Genomic DNA, 16115 nt, shown 5'->3' on the forward strand with positions numbered 1-16115 from the left:
TGCATGCACCCACTCGCGGGGCCAAGTGTAACTGGGGCTCCAAAAAGATATAACATGTGGTCTCGGTCCCAGGACAACTTCTGGTCTAATTGGGGAAATAAGATGGATATGTGAAACCTGGTGGGAGGAAACTGTGGAGCAGAATCTAGCCGGGTGTGCATCCCTGTATTTACCATCCCGTTTCCCCAGGATCCGCATCTACCTGCCATTTGCCTTTCTGTGAGCTTCTTTTTTTTTTTTTTTTTGCGATACGCGGGCCTCTCACTGTTGTGGCCTCTCCCGTCGCGTAGCACAGGCTCCGAACGCGCAAGCTCAGCGGCCATGGCTCATGGGCCCAGCTGCTCCGCAGTATGTGGGATCCTCCCGGACCGGGACACGAACCCGTGTCCCCCGCATCAGCAGGCGGACTCTCAACCACTGCGCCACCAGGGAAGCCCTGTGAGCCTCTTTTATTTCTCTCACCTTTTTGGCCTATTACCTAGAATGTTCGTGATTGAAGAGTTTTGTGTCCTGATCAATGACAAGGGCAATAATACTTGCTGACATTCCTTGAATGTGTCAGACACTGTGCTAGGCATGCCACATTTATCTCATTCATTCCTCACAGTAACCTTATAAGATAGGTGCCATGTCCCCTAGAGAACACCAAGGCACACAGAGACTGAGGGATGTGCCCTTGGACACAGAGCATGAATGTGAATTCTCCAGTCATGTGTCACTTCTTGGGAAAGCCTACTTATTTACACCTTTGATCCTTTTTCCTGCCTTTTCAGAAATAAAATTATTTTACAGAGGAAAAGAAAGAGGGAAAGACATGGTGGAATACCTACTTGTGCCAGGCACTTTGCACATGTCATCTCGAGTAATGTTTGCAAGTCTGTGAGGCACGTGCCATTACTCTCATTTTACAGATGAGGAAACAGAGGCTCAGAAAGGTTGAGGAACTCTGCCCAGGTCACACAGTTAGCAAGATGAGAAGCTGAGATGTGAATGTGCTTGAGCTGGACACCATTCAGTTATGTCAGGACATTGGAACCTCAAGTGATGGATCCCAATCTCAACCTGGGATGTTTATCATAGTCCTACTGATGTCCCTTAATTTCCCCCTGTAGGCCAATTGTCAAGTGCATCATATTGCATAGTGGCTTTTCAAAAGAAGTGAATGTATTAATGGGCAGTATCAAGGTCAGCCTGGGCTGTGTAACAAAATACCATAGGCTGGGTGGCTCAAACAATAGGAATTTATTTCTCACAGTTCTAGAGGCTGAAAGTCCAAGGTAAAAGTGATGGCAGGGTCGGTGTCTGGTGGGGACTCTCTCCTTGGGTTGGAGATGACCATCTTTTTGCTGTATCCTCACATGGTCTTTGCTTGGTACATGTCGGTAGAGAGAAGCAAGCTCTCTGGTGTCTTTTCTTATAAGGGCACTAATCCCACCATAAGTGTCTCATCTCTCAATACCATCACGTTGAGGGTTAGGGCTTTAACATATGCGTTTTAGGGGAGAAACAATTCAGTCCATAGCAGGCAAATTTAATCTTCAGAATGAACTTTAGCTGTTTATGATGTTACATGAAACCCCCCTTTACAAATTCTGCTTGAGACTTTAATTCGTAAATGAGTTTTGCTCTAGAAAAAAATCACACATCACTCAGTTCAATAATTTTCCTGCATCTTTCTCTCTCATTCTATGTCTCAGTCTTTCCAAGCTCTTATATCTCTTTCTGATCTTGTTCTTAAAAAAAAAAAAAAATTATGCGGTACTTGAAGTGAAAATCCTAGGATTAATCCTTGGCTCTGTTTTCCTTCACCACCCTTTTGGCTACCCCTCCAAAATATACCCCGAATCAGTTTCCGTTTCTCCATCCCTATCACCACTGGCTCTTGTCTGGATCATTGCAACTTCTTTATTAGTCTCTCTGCCTTCGTTCTTACCTCTTATAGTCTTTTCTCCAAGGAGTAGCCAAAGTGGTCTTTCAAAAGTATAAAATAGATTATGCCATGCCATGCTCTCAAAACTTTCATCACACTTGAATACAATCCAAAGTCCTCACCTTGAGGGCCTGCATTTTTGCTTCTCAAAGCGAGGTCAGCAGTATCCACATCACCCAGGGCTCAGGTGATCAACCTGTCCAGGTTGGCCCAGGATATTCCCAGTTTTAGACTGAAAGTTCTGTGCCCTGGAAACACCTCAGTGCTAGGCAAACCTGGATGTTTGGCTACCCCATGGGGAAGCGTGTAAGAAATGTGGGCTCTCAGGCCCTACCTGGACCTATGAATCCTAATCTGAATTTTAATGAGATCCCTAAGTGATTTATTTGCACAACACTCAAATTTGAGAAGCCCTTGCCTCTAGGGCCCGCTGACCACTCTGACTTGAGTTCCCTCGGGTGTGTTGTTGTATGTACCCGTGGCAGGATAGCATCAGGTGGGCCAGCTAAGAGCCACACTGCCTGGGTTCAGGACCAACGTAGCGTGACTTTAGACAAGCTTCCTCGTGCCTTAAGTATCATCTGTGTAAAATCAGAACACTAATGCCTCTGTATCATAGGGTTATGCAATGCTGAAATAAATTAATTCATATACAGCACAGCACTAACAGATGTGTATGACACAATGTGATATGACCGTCATGTGTCTCAGAGCCGTGGTCCTCCAGCTTGAGCACATCAGAATCACCTGTTCCTTAAAACGCAGACTTCCGGATCTCCCACCCCAGAATTTTGGATTCAGTAGATCGGTGGTGGAGGCCTAGAATTTGCATTTTTAAGAAGTCATGTGAACTATGTGGACCACTGCCTTAGAGAAATCCAGCTTTCAAAGACCGATGGCCAAGCTGTGTTTCCCTTTAATTCTTTTTACTTTTGGACGCACCGAGTCAGGTAACCAGGAAACAGGTTGCATTGTTCAATCTGGGGGGAGAAACTTGGTTTTCATTCTTTTCCTAAGGCCCTGTCCTACCACGGGCAAATGTCTCTGTGGCTCCCAGCACCCTCTTCCCAGTTTGCTTTCTGGGTGTGTTCCTGGTCTGGGCCCTCATCTCTGGGCTGGGCTGCCTGTCAGCTCTGTGGTCCCTTGACTCTCTCCTCACCCTCAGGTCTGATGCTTGAGACTCATCCTTTTCTTTTCCCTGAGTACTGCTTTTTAGTCTGAAGGACACAGAAAATGCTGGTCCCTTGTGGACTGTTGGGGTTGACATCCCCGAGTCCTGTGGAGGTGGTGGTGACGAGGGGTGGAGAGGGGCAAGGCTGAGCAAGAGAGGAAGGGAGCTTGCTGAATTCTGCCATCACAATGATAATATCCTGACAACTGAAGCAGACGAGGCTTATCCTGCTCTACAGCACTGGGATGTCCTGCATCTCTCTCAGGGGAATGACACCACTTCATTCACAGCCCTTTTGACATAGTTCCTCTCACGTGAAATGTTTTCCCCCTCAACTGACTCATTTGGTGGCAATAACAAGTTACTACACCAGGGCATGAACTGATCCACATGACCTGCCACTGGAAAATGGAAACATCTCGTGCTTTCCTTAATCAGCACTGAGAAAAGTCATCAACTTCGCTTAGTCTCCTTCTCACTCTTCCGAAGCGTCAGTAACAGACCTGGGGTTGCTGGCCTAAGGCTGGAGCACAAAGGACATTACCGAAGGGTCATGTGACCATCTAGTCCCAGAAGTAGTGACATGGTGTCCAAACTCCTGGCAAGTGGCAACTCTAGCCAGATACATCCATTAAGATGGAGACATCAGTGTGAGCAGACACGTGATTTCTGATTTTACAGCACAGTGTCTTGGAGTAAATATTTACCAGGTGTGTGTCTAACAGTATGAGTTTTGTGTTCCATAAAGATAGAGGAAAAGGAGATAGGTACAGGGAAGGGTGGGATGACTGACACACAGTTAAAATTTTTAGAAAGATTCTACAGCTACCAAAGCACATAGTAAGACAGGGCCTATATTCTCACTGGACGGTTCGGGGCTCCTGGCAAGAGACCAAACATGAGGTTCAAGGGGCCCTGGGGGCCAAATAAGCCTGGGAGTTCTTAACTCCTTCCATCCTGGTTTTCCAAGAAATGCCTAAAGGAGAGGATTCCCGTGGGAGGGCAGACCCACTGGCTTTCTCCACCACCACTTTATTCTCTCCAGTGGGCTCCCCCACTCTTTATGTTGCTTCTACCCCTCACTCTTTTTTTTTTTTTTTTTAAATAAATTATTTATTTATTTTTGGCTGCATTGGGTCTTTGTTGCTGCACGAGGGCTTTCTCTAGTTGCGGCGAGCGGGGGCTACTCTTTGTCGCGGTGCGCGGGCTTCTCATTGCAGTGGCTTCTCTTGTTGCGGAGCACGGGCTCTAGGCGCGCGGGCTCAGCAGTTGTGCCTCGTGGGCTCTAGACCGCAGGCTCAGTAGTTGTGGCACACGGGCTTAGCTGCTCTGTGGCATGTGGGATCTTCCCGGACCAGGGCTCGAACCCATGTCCCCGGCATTGACAGGCGGATTCTTAACCACTGTGCCACCAGGGAAGCCTTGCCCCTCGCTCTTTATGTCCCCGGTTATGGGCAGGACTGATGCTGGCAGTGCCTTAGGATGGTCACTGAGGACTCGGGACACTTTACATCCACTGAATTCCTGGTCTTTCACTTCCCTTTGCCTGGCAGTTGTGTTTTTTTCCCCCTCGCAAAAGCCTCTGTGAAGATTTGCCATCCTTTCATTAAGTATTTATTGTCAGTTCTGTGTCAATCACTGTGCCAGGTGTTGGGGATTCAGAGATTAAAGACACCGCTCCTGCCCTCAGGGAGCTCACGGCTAATAGGGAGAGAGATGTGTACACAAATATGAAGCAAGGATGAAAGGCTGAGCTCCTCTGGGTTTGAAAAACTTCGCTCTTCTTTCGCCCTATTATAATCCTCAAATAATAGGCCTAAAAGGGGACTTAAGACATCTAGCATATTCTCTTGCCTCTAGATGGGCCTGCACTCGAAGAAACCTGGGCCAGGGACACCTTCCCAGGTGCAGACGCCTCTCCAGAGAAGCCTGCTTCTGCGACCGTGCCTGTAACTGCTGAATCGCGCTCGTGTCCAGCTTTCTGGTAGCGTGCACTGCCATTTCAGCTCCTTCTGTCTCCTGTTGTCTTTGACAATACGGTGACTTAGGCCCATCCATAAACCCAAAGGCTTATTAAATCAGCCCTCGGCCTTCTCGTCTCCAGGGGGACTAATCTCGGGGCCTGGAATCATTCTGCATTAGCAGTACCCCCTCCTAAATCCCTATCATACACTCACCCTGTGCGCAATGCCAGGTGGCAGAATGGTGCGTGAGGTCTGACGGTCATGTGCTGAGTGGACCCTGGTGTTCGTTTCCCCCACCGGGCTCCCCAGCTGCCCCGCCTTCCACATTCAGGGAGGAAGGCATCATTTGTCTTCCCTCTGGAGCCCCAGGGTGGGACCAGAGTTGCTATTAGGTGGCCAAGAAGAACCAGCCTGAATGGAAGCCCAACATCTTTATTCCTTGGATCCGTGGGATTTATTTTTTCATCAGTTCTAGGGAAGCAATGAAAAAAGGTGTCAGGCCTTGGGGATAATTTATATGAGTAAACACGTAAGGGGTGGGGTGAGCGAGAGCATGAGAATTAAGGCCATTTATCCAGGCTTGGAGGCTCTGTGTGCCCTCTGGTCCAGCCTTCCCCACAGTCTTTATCTTGCCACTTTAACCCTCTCCTGGCTCTACTCCACTTGGGCCCAGCACGGATCTCTTCACAGCCTCAGCCTTCCGCTGCCTCCCCCGCCCCTCCCGGGTCCCTCATTAAAGGCTGGGTGGAAGGGAGCAGGCTGCAGCGGTGGCCTCCAGCTGAGGCCTGCTCGCTGATTCTGAAGGGAAGGCACGTCGGCTCACCCCCTCCCTCCCCTCCCGCCCCGTCTCCGCAGCTTCCTCCTCCAGCCTGGCCTGTCCAGTGTGCCCTGTGTGGCCAGCCTGAGGCTGCCTTCCGCTCTCCGTCTTTTCCCTTCCCCTTCTCTTTACTTCGTCCTCCGAAGATGCGCTCTGCACCGCCAAATGGCACCAGGCTAGGATGCTTTACACTTGAGAGATGAAGTAATAACAGGTGGCAAGACCAGAGGCTGCTGGAGCCCAGGATTCTGGTTGCCATGGCAACATGTCAGCCCCGTGGAGGGACGGAACTGTCAGCCGTGGAGGGTGGTGGGGGAATGAGTGAGGGGAGCGAGGAGAGGCACAGCGCCTCCTGGAGGGCTCTTCTCTGTGCCCCTGGGGTCCCGGAGCGCTGCACACCCCTGCTAGCGGGCCCTGGGGAGACAGCTGCTGGCCTGGGGCTGGGGTCAGGCTGGGTGGCGGGCACGGGACATGGCCCCGCGTCTGTGCACACCAGGCCCTGGCAGGCGGTCGGAGCGTCTGCCCAGGATGTGAAGTCACGCTTTCGTGGATGTGCCATGGAGGAGCCTAAACTTCTGGCTTGCTTCCTCTTTCCCTAGGACACTAGGGCTGCAGCTCTGGTCTCGGCAGAAGCAGGTGAAGGGCTGCTGCTTGTGGCCAGCCTGTGCCCATCGCTCATGTTCCTCTTGAGCGGCAGGCAGGCGTATTGCGGCAGAAATCAGGCTGAAAGGGGAAAAGACAGACCTGTCTAGGGGCCTTGTTTGCCCTCGACACGTGGCCTGACTGAAGTAAAGAACCCTGTAGTATGGTCATGTGCCACACTGCCCGTTCCAGAATGACTGCTTCACCCTTTCCCGAGTGCGCTGGTGGGACTCTTTGGGGCTTGGCTTTTCCTTTCTCTTGGGTTGATTTATTTGAATGTTCCCTCCCACCTTCTGTTATTATTATTATTATTTTGGGGGATTTCCTCATGAACTTTGTTCTGATTTCCATTTGTTTTCCTTTGAGCTTTTTAAACTTATTCCCCTCCCGCCCCCCAGGTAAACCCCTAAACTCTCAAGGCTCACTTTCTTTTCTCAGCAGCTTCCTTGCATCGCTTATATGATCTCAGCCCATGAACATTCATCAACAGAAAACCAAAGCGATCATCGCGGAAGCTGCCATCGAGATACCACTCGGGTCTTTGGCCTCTCCGTCATCTTGCTCTATAAAGTGGGACTCAATTTCCCATAAGCGGAAGCAGAATCTCTATTTAAATGCACTTGCAAGGTCTGGGCGAGCTTCCTATTTATAGCAAAATCCTTTTTATAATGACCTCATAGACGGTGCCAGGAAATTGCTCATGGATGGGTCAGGCCAAAGGCCAATAAAGCCACGGTGTGAGCTTTACTTAAAAAAATTCCTTCATGAGCCTCTGGAATTCTTTGGAGAAGTGTTTTCACGGAGTATATGACAATAACTGGGGCCACCGGGATGGATTACAGTGGTAGAGACATTAAACTTAAGTTCAAAGGGAATTTCCGCTTCATCAGGCCAATCTCAATACTTTATATCACTTTGGGCTTCCCAAAGAAAGTACTGGGTGAATCACGTTTATGAAATATTATATATGCAACGTTGGCTCTGGACTTCCCGGAGGCAGAGAAATGTGATTAGAGACAAGAGTCTCTGAGGACACAGGCAACCCCGGGGGTGAATCCCGCTTCCTCCACTTCTTAACTGGGGCTTGAAGCCAGCCCCTTAATCTCTTTGGGCTTCAGTTACCTCATCTGTCAACTGCTCCCTACTTCACAAAATGCTTGTGAGAATCAATGAAATAGTGTGTGTAAAGCATCAGCATAAGATCTGTCACCATTTTGTGGTATCATATGTGTCTGCTTCATCTTCTCAACAAACAGTTGAATGGGGGGCGCTGGGTGGGTAGGCACAAACTGGTGTCCCCTTCTCAAGAGACAGCGAGTCCTAGTCTTATACTTTTCCTGTATGTCTGTGTACAGGACGATGTCTCACCTACCAGAGTAGGGAATAGTACTGTGTTATTCTTCCAGCAACCCAGGGCTCTCGGCCACCCACTCTGTGTACTCGGGGAGCTAGACATGACCCAGGCCAGATGACCGACCATCCATTTGGACGTGGACCAGCTCTTCGTTTTGGAGACTGGGGAAATAAACCAGGCAGTGAGTGATATTCAGAGTGACAGATAACTCTGCCTCAGTCCCCCTAGGAGGAGCTCCCGAGGCATCACTGGGCTGCCTACCTACCTCTCTGCCATCCTTTTCTAAGCCATTCATCTCACACATCATTGTTAACCATCTCCTGTGTGCAGGACACATAGGTTTTCCAACAATGGGTTGGATGTGGTCCCTGATCTGAAGGAGTAAACCACTGAATATGGGGTGATGAGGCAGGTGTATACCTGTATAGACAAGCGAAGGGTCATAGAAGCAATGTCAACAGCGTGCTCTCCCTAAGGCCTGACTGGTCATTTCTGGCTGGGGACTTGGGAGAGCTCCATGGGAGAACCCTCACTAATCCTAAATACCCCAAAATGTACGAGAACCAGAGGTGAAACCCATTGATTAGTCCATCCCATGCCATTTTACCAAGATGGAAGGAAGCTTGAGCTCACTGTTGTGAGGGGAGAGTAGGAACTGAAGTGGAAAGGATTTCACTGGAAAATGAAGTCTAACTGCTCACTATCACTTTCTACACTGGGCCCTCGCTGGACTAAAATGGTACCCGCTCACCTGGCATGTCACAACTGTACATACCAGGGCCTGCAGCTGGAAGTTCATCACCATTTTCATCCCTTTGGCCAGGAGCTTTGTATAACCAACAAATATATGCGGGGACCCTGCTCTGCTTCCGTCTCCTCGGAAGCTTCTCTTCATCAGGTGAATTCAATCCTCTTCCATTGGTCTTTCTCCATAGGATTGATTTCTCCATCACTGTCTGCTTTGCTCTACTAGATTGTTTCTGAATTTTTTATTTCTTGCCATGTTAGAGTCCCTGATTCGGTAGGGTGTTCTACCAATGGTCTGTTGGTGGTGAAAACTGTAGAATTACCTGGGCATTCTTATACTCTATATTCTACTTCTTCATCCTCATAAATCACAAGGAATAGTGTGTTGGAGAAAAACCAGATTCTTTGTTGCTTAAAGATTTTGTGAAAGGGGAGAAGATCTGGCCTAAAAGGGGGTCCCGAAGAGAACAGGAGGCAGGTGATGAGACTGGGCTTCCTGAGAGCTTTAGTGTGACGATATACATGGGATTCTTTGATCACTCTTCATGCAGGAAGCTACGTACGTTGTGATTGGCATCTCCACGTTTTATATCTAGTTCATAGCAATCATGAAACTTAGCTCTGTTTTACACTCAGCCCGTACATTTACTATAACCCACTTCTTCTTACTGTTCATCTTTTGATTGATTTCCATGATAGTCGCTTAATCAGGAAACCCCGAGTTTATTTGCTTCATAGACATACTTGGATTTTCTTGAGAGAGTTCTTTTCTTTTTTTTTTTTTTGATGCAGACCATTTAAAAAGTCTTTATTGAATTTGTTACAATATTACTTCTGTTTTATGCTTTGGTTTTTTGGCTGAGAGGCATGTGGGATCTTAGCTCCCGGACCAGGGATTGAACCTGCACTCCCTGCATTGGAAGGCAAAGTCCCAACCACTGGACCACCAGGGAAGTCCTGAGAGAGTCCTAAAAGTGGTTAAGATGGCAACTGAGAAAGAAAGAAGAAAGGGACTTCTTTCTGGATTTGGGCAATGAAAATTTTATAGGCAGAATAAAATTTTTGCGGACGTCCTGCTTTTTGGAGGTTATTTGCAAAACCATTCTGTATGACACACATCTGTCTTTGAGATGCAGTGACTGATGAAGAAAAACCCACACTCCGCAGTCCACAGGGTGTGGCCCCCTCCTCCGTCTGCCACAAACAGCCCACATTTTTCTTGCAGAGAATTGTCTGCCTCCCTGAAGATGAAAATCAATGACTTAGAAACTGATTAAACAATCCAAATAGCAACTGATAAATGGATTAACCCTCTATAATGCAATTCTGTGAGCTTTTGTCTTCCGCCTTCCCCAGGTAAGTTTTTCTATTCCTAGAGGCAAAGCAGAAGCATGGAGGAAGCGGAGGCCAGGGGGAATCATATTAAAGTCGGTGAATCCGTTTATCACTTACTGTCTGGATGGTATTTCTGCTCACATATCTGCTTCCTTTTACAGATTTGTACCCTGATTAATGTTAGGCAGTGAATAATGAACGATAGGGGCAGACATTGGGGATAGGCGAGAGGAAGATACCCCGGTGGTTTAGGCTGATCCCATAAACAGAGAGACTTTTTTTCTTAGTCACAAACAGGGAGCGTTAACATGACCAAGAAATGTCCACAATAGGGATCAAAAAACAAGTAAAATGGAAGGATTTCTTCTCATGCAAAGAACCTGTCCAAGGCTTTTTAACCAGCCCCTGGACACTGAGATTTCAGTGCTTGAGGACATGTGCTGTTTTCACGAGGCTTTGTTTTGAAAATCATGTCCCAAGATACTCCTTTGTCTTTGTGTAGGGCCTTTCCGTAAGGGTGGCTTATGAAAGTCTTAAGCCTCCCATATGCTCACTAACTCACCGTTCAACCCATCTCTGGTATGAGGCTGAGCTAAGTGTTCAGTTCTGATTCTAGGCACTTGGGGTCTGCTGATTAACTAGTCTTGGGTGCTTTCCATGACCAACAAGTCTGGACTTCAGGGAGACGGGGCTGAACAAGAATGGACACCTGTGTACCTGCCCACCGGTGCGTCAGAGTCCCCCAGAGCATCTTCAGGGTCCTTCCTGCAAATGATCCCCCATCGGTGCTTCTTTGTTTTCCTTTTCAGAGACAGAAGGAATATCTCCTAAACGAGAGCATCTTTCCCAAGGGCAAGGCCTAGGTAGTGACCTTTCTCTCTTCCTCTAGTCACACCACTGTTGATGGTTACCATCTGATGTTTGGGTCCCAAGGGCTCATTGTTCAGGGATGAGAGAAGTTCACTTGGTTGGTAAGGCCTTCTGGATGCTTCGCTGATCCAGGGATCCAATCAGAAGAGCAGAGTAGTTTCTATAAAAACACAGAGCTGACAAATATTACAATCAAACTCAGCTCTGGATGGCTTGCAAGACATTGGTACGGTTGAACCGAGGAGAATCATAAAGAAAACTTTGCCCAAGTTAACAACTTGGTTGTAACAAAACCTCAGATTCTAAACTTCATATTCTTTCTGGAGCAGATTCTGCCATACCATGGGAGAAGAGGGGCCAGTGGAGACCCACCAGAGCCTAACATTGGATTTTTTAAAAAATGTTTCCACAGCCCAGAAAGGACCGGATGGGACAGTCATTCCCAATAACTACTGTGACTTCTGCTTGGGGGGTTCTAACATGAACAAGAAGAGTGGGAGGCCGGAAGAGCTGGTGTCCTGTGCAGACTGTGGACGCTCTGGTGAGTGTGGCCCCTTCTCGCATCATGTGCCCGTAGACCAGGAACTCTTCCACTCGTACTTCTCTGCCATCTTGTGGGGGTCAGGGGCTGAAGGGTGGGTGCAGAAGTGACGGTGATGATACTTCGAGTGGAGATGGGTTTTCAGGTTATTTTGATTTGTTTCTTCTTGAGGCTTAAGAACTAGAAGTTATGCCCTGGGATCTGGGGAAAAGGGAAAGAAGCAGGTTTGGGCTTTTGTCTGTCCGGCCTTTCTGTGAGGTGGATATTTCTTTGTGTGTGTTGTTGTGGACGACAGTGAGACAGTGTGGAAACACCCGGAGACACAGGCAACGTGCTTCCTTGTATCGGGTGACGCGCCCGTAACAAAGAGGTGCGTTGGTTCTGCAGAAGTGCCCGGGGCAAACCGGAAGAATGTGGAAACGTGAATACTGGGAGAGCAGCCACATCTGGAGCTGTGGGGGGCACAGACCCCTGTGCTCCTGGGTAGCTGCATAGATGCCACCCCATTGGCCACTTATCCCATTTTCTCACGTGGAAAGCAAAAGAGAGCCCGGTCGATCAAGGAGGCAAAGGGCAGTGTTCTTAGGACTCCTCTGCAGTTGACTTGGCATGTTTTGAATTTTCATCTTCAATCTATTCAGAGACTAAAATTGGTCCTGTTCTTCCACCCTTAGAATGAGCACAGGTCTTCAAGTTTTGTGCAAGCTGTTTTGCTTTCCAATTCCATTATTTTGCGCTGGACTGTGGTTGGCTTTTCATATTGTTTTATGTTATAACAAGGCCAAAGTGCAAGGCAGGGAGGAGAGAAGGTTTCAGACTCATCTTTAGTCTCATCAACTGCTGACTAGTAGGTGAAATACAGTTCGGTTGGGTGGTTCGTTCCACCAGCCAGGAGTCATGGCTCCTTCCCACCTCTCTACCCAGCATCTGTTCTACTCCTAGTCCTGAGAGAAGGCCTGAGATGACCACACCCGGCTTTACTATAGCAGCTCAGTTCTTCCCTCGCTCCTTCCGCAGACATTAGCTTTAGTCCTTTTGTATTTGGTTTTGGGTTGTTTAAGCTTTAAGACTGCCTTGAACAGCAAATCAGTAATTGGAAAAGCACTGTGGTTTTTACTGCATACAACCCTCCGCATTTAACCCTTAAGGACACTGACAGGGTGGCCCATCTGTGCAACTCTGTCAATTCCTTCACTTGCCAAACACGATACCTAACGCTGAACTCTATCCTACTGGTGCCAGCTTAGAAGAGAGGGCCCATGTGATAGTGGAGGGATTTAGATACTCAAAAAGAAAATGCAACAAATGAAATTCACTTCAGCATTTTTAAAAAGCAAGCGATCAGACAAAATCTCTACCACCAGCAACAAAGTTACTTGGTGCCATGATGCTCTAGGCAGAATTTTATGGACTGCTGGGGGTTTGGGATGAGTTAGAGAAGGCAGCTTCAGAATTCTCAGTGAAAACTTCTGAAATTTCTCCTCTCCCTTTCCTACAAAAGACGGGTACTTGGATCTGATCCGTGGGGGACCAGAAGTGGGCAGTTGGTTTTTTCTATACAAAGCTTCTCTCTTCACAGCCTTTACTCAGCTGCTTCTTCCAAGAATCTGTCTGCTATGTGACTCAGGGGGCCATTTTATACCAGCCTAGGTGTTCTCATTGCATTCGCCAGGGATTAATTTTGGTGGATAATTTAGTCAAGGTCTGACTCCGATGTTCCTGAAATAGTCAACACCTTGGGAATAAGCAGGTGGCATTAGCCCATGGGATATGCTTGTTAAGGCAGGTGGGCCAATACTTCTTCTCTAGGGCCTCCCTGGAGTCCTTCCAAGGAAGAGTGTGGAGCTCGGAAGAGCTGTCTTTTCCTTTCCATCTACTCCACTACCTGCTTTTCCTGGGAGAAAAAGTGAGATTCCGGAAATTGGCACCCTAAGTGGTGCCTTATGACCTCACAGGGGGCAGTCCTGGGGCCCATTTGGGACGTGAAAAAGTTTCTACCGGAGTTTTATAGACTTCAGGATACAGTCTTTTATTCGGCATTTCCACCTCTACTTCCCACTTTCTCAGTGCTCTGAGTTAGATTTGACAACCCTGGACTTTCTGGAGTAACTCAGACCTGGGTGTGTTTAGGGCCTGGTGTGTGTGCGTGCATGCCTGTGTACACACACACGTGTATGTGTATGTGCACGTGTGTGGGTGCAGATCACAGAAATGTCCTCCAGTGGTTAAAGAAAACGGGAGACTCTTTTATTACCTACCACTTATCAGATTTTCCAACTTCTTTTTGCTTTCAGTGCAAATGAACTACATGATGTAAGGGCAGAATTGAAAGGGTATGGAAAGAATGGGATTAGAAACGGGTAAAAATAAAAATAAAACGGATGGAGGCTTAACCACCTTGACTGGGTTATCTGACAGTAATACCTTTGTAAAGCTGACTGTCAAAGTGAAGGACAAACATTGTGCAAAGGAACGCCAACTGAAAACACCAAAGAAATACCAACCAGGCTTAAAAACCACCAAGGAAACGCATTGTCTGGGGTGGGTTGAGCGAGCGTGCATGCGAATGTGTGCCTTCGGAAGAGAAGAAAGAAAGATCGTGGTTGAATCTTGCGCTGTCAGAGCTGTGGACAAATATATTATGGTAGAGATGATGCCTTTTCAGGGAGGGGAGAATCCTTTTCCCTGGAAATGTTGGCTTTGTCCCGTTACCCCAAACCCCGTCACCAGGTGACACACCCAGTTAATCCCTTTTGGTGTGAAATGGTTTATGATTTTGCTGTTAAGAATAACACTGTAATAATGTAATAAGAATATTAATAATGCTGTCTGTTGCTTAACCCATGTGCTGATATATTCATCATACATGTCAGCTCATTTGGGAGGAGAAGGCAGGAAGGAGAAGGAGGCAGCGGCCGCAGCACGCACCACGGAGGACTTATTCGGTTCCACGTCAGAAAGTGACACCTCAACTTTCCACGGCTTTGATGAGGACGATTTGGAAGAGCCTCGCTCCTGCCGAGGACGCCGCAGTGGCCGGGGTTCGCCCACAGCAGATAAAAAGGGCAGTTGCTAAACGCACGGAATGGACTTTCTGGGCAATTAGCCATCACCCTGTGACTTTGGTCATTGCTCTGGTTCTGATATATATATTTTTTTAATGAAAGACAATTTAGGTTTTCCCTTCATCCTTGCTTTTTCCTCTCACTTTCCACTTGTCCCTCCCCCCTCCTTCCCTTTATTTAGGGTACATACAGCAGAAGCACAGACTACTGAAACAAAACAGAACAAAAGAAAGAATGACAGTCCTTCAGAGAGATGGCATCGTGATGTACTATTTATTTTCCATAGAAATGGGAAGTTAGGCGGATTATCTCATTTTTTGGGGGGAGGGGATCTTTTTGACGTGAGCAGAGTTGATTTCCTCAGTTTTCCTATTTATTGGCAAAACGAAGAGAGGAGGAACATTGGGTTTGGAAACAAAGAACCAATAACGTTAAAAAATGATATTTTATATCTTCTAGCTATGATTAGAAGCAGGCCTTTTTTTTTTTTTTTTTTTTTTTTGAGACAGAGAGAGAGAGAAGGGAAATCAAAGAAACTGAAGTAATATCCTGTTTAGAAGAAAGCCTGTATGGGGGAGGATTTCCTTGACGGGAGAGGATGGCACTTGGTACCCCACGGAGCTGGTGGCTCCCCACGGCAGACCCCCTCCCCATTTCTCCTCCCCCGACCTTTCCATCTTCCTCTCTGCTTGTGAGAACATGCCAGCAGTTCCTGAGAAGCCGGGCAGCCTGTGTGTGGCCCCCGTCCAGCTCCTGGGCCCTGACCTGCAGCGCCTGTGGGATCCTCCTTCTCCGTCAGCAGAGCTGCTGTTTTCTTGTTGCTGGTTTTTTCCTCACTTTCCTCCTGGTGGAGAGCAATTTCCAAACACAGGAATGGAGTATAAGCAGAAAGTCGTGGACTCAACAGTGACCAAACCACCCGAGGCCGCGCTCATGGAAGAAAGGACGTTACTTCACAGTAGATTTCCCTCTCCCCTCGCCCCTGTTTAAAAACGTATAAATACCCATTGGATGATCAAGTCTCCCATATTTCTTCTATTTTTTATAGTGCCCTCCAGGCACTTTGTTTTATGTTTCCAGTAGCACCTCCTGAAATAAACCAAAGCAACACTTGCTCAAGGCCCCTGGGGTGATGAAGACCATCTACCTTGTTGGCCAGCCAGTCCCAAGGATGAACAGCTGTGCGGTCCTAGTCAAAAGGTATGTCCTGGCTGACGTGTCTTACAATAAGGGAAAACCATCATAGTTGTTTTAAGTTTATTCCTTCTTTCTTTTTTTCCTTTCCCCCACTCCTAACTTGTCTTTTGTTTCTCTGGGTTCGGACCCCCTTATTCGTGTGGGAGTGGCCACTGGAACATCTTCTACCCAGCCATCTGCTGTCTGTGTGTGCATGCATACCTCTGTGGGCCCGGGCCTAGGTGTGGGATCTGAGGCTTGCTTGGGCTCTGGGAGGCTCTGTGTGGAGAATGGTGGACTTCTGGCTTCAACTGCAAGAGAAAACGGCTGGGGGGTGCTTGGCTAACTCTGCCTTCCTTGGCCATACCTGGAAGCAAAGTCCAGGGAACTGAGGTTCGAGTTGGCTGCTGTCCTTGGGTAGAAATTGAGGGGGCTGCGTGTCTAGGGTGGAGTTCCTTGCTCCAGTTACCAATTCAACAGCCAGGGGGATGCATCCAAATGAA

General features: G+C 47.8%; 1 protein-coding gene across 1 annotated transcript in view; it reads left to right on the forward strand.

Annotated features, from left to right (window-relative positions):
- Positions 1 to 14447, forward strand: part of DPF3 (double PHD fingers 3) — a 202921-nt gene extending 188474 nt beyond the window's left edge. Inside the window, 2 exon segments of the mRNA XM_065870834.1 lie at positions 11243 to 11371; positions 14245 to 14447. Coding sequence (XP_065726906.1) covers positions 11243 to 11371; positions 14245 to 14447 — 332 coding nt within the window.
- The last annotated feature ends 1668 nt before the right edge of the window (positions 14448 to 16115 follow it).

The sequence above is a fragment of the Phocoena phocoena genome, chromosome 2 (assembly GCF_963924675.1).
Source record: "Phocoena phocoena chromosome 2, mPhoPho1.1, whole genome shotgun sequence".
NCBI lineage: Eukaryota > Metazoa > Chordata > Mammalia > Artiodactyla > Phocoenidae > Phocoena > Phocoena phocoena.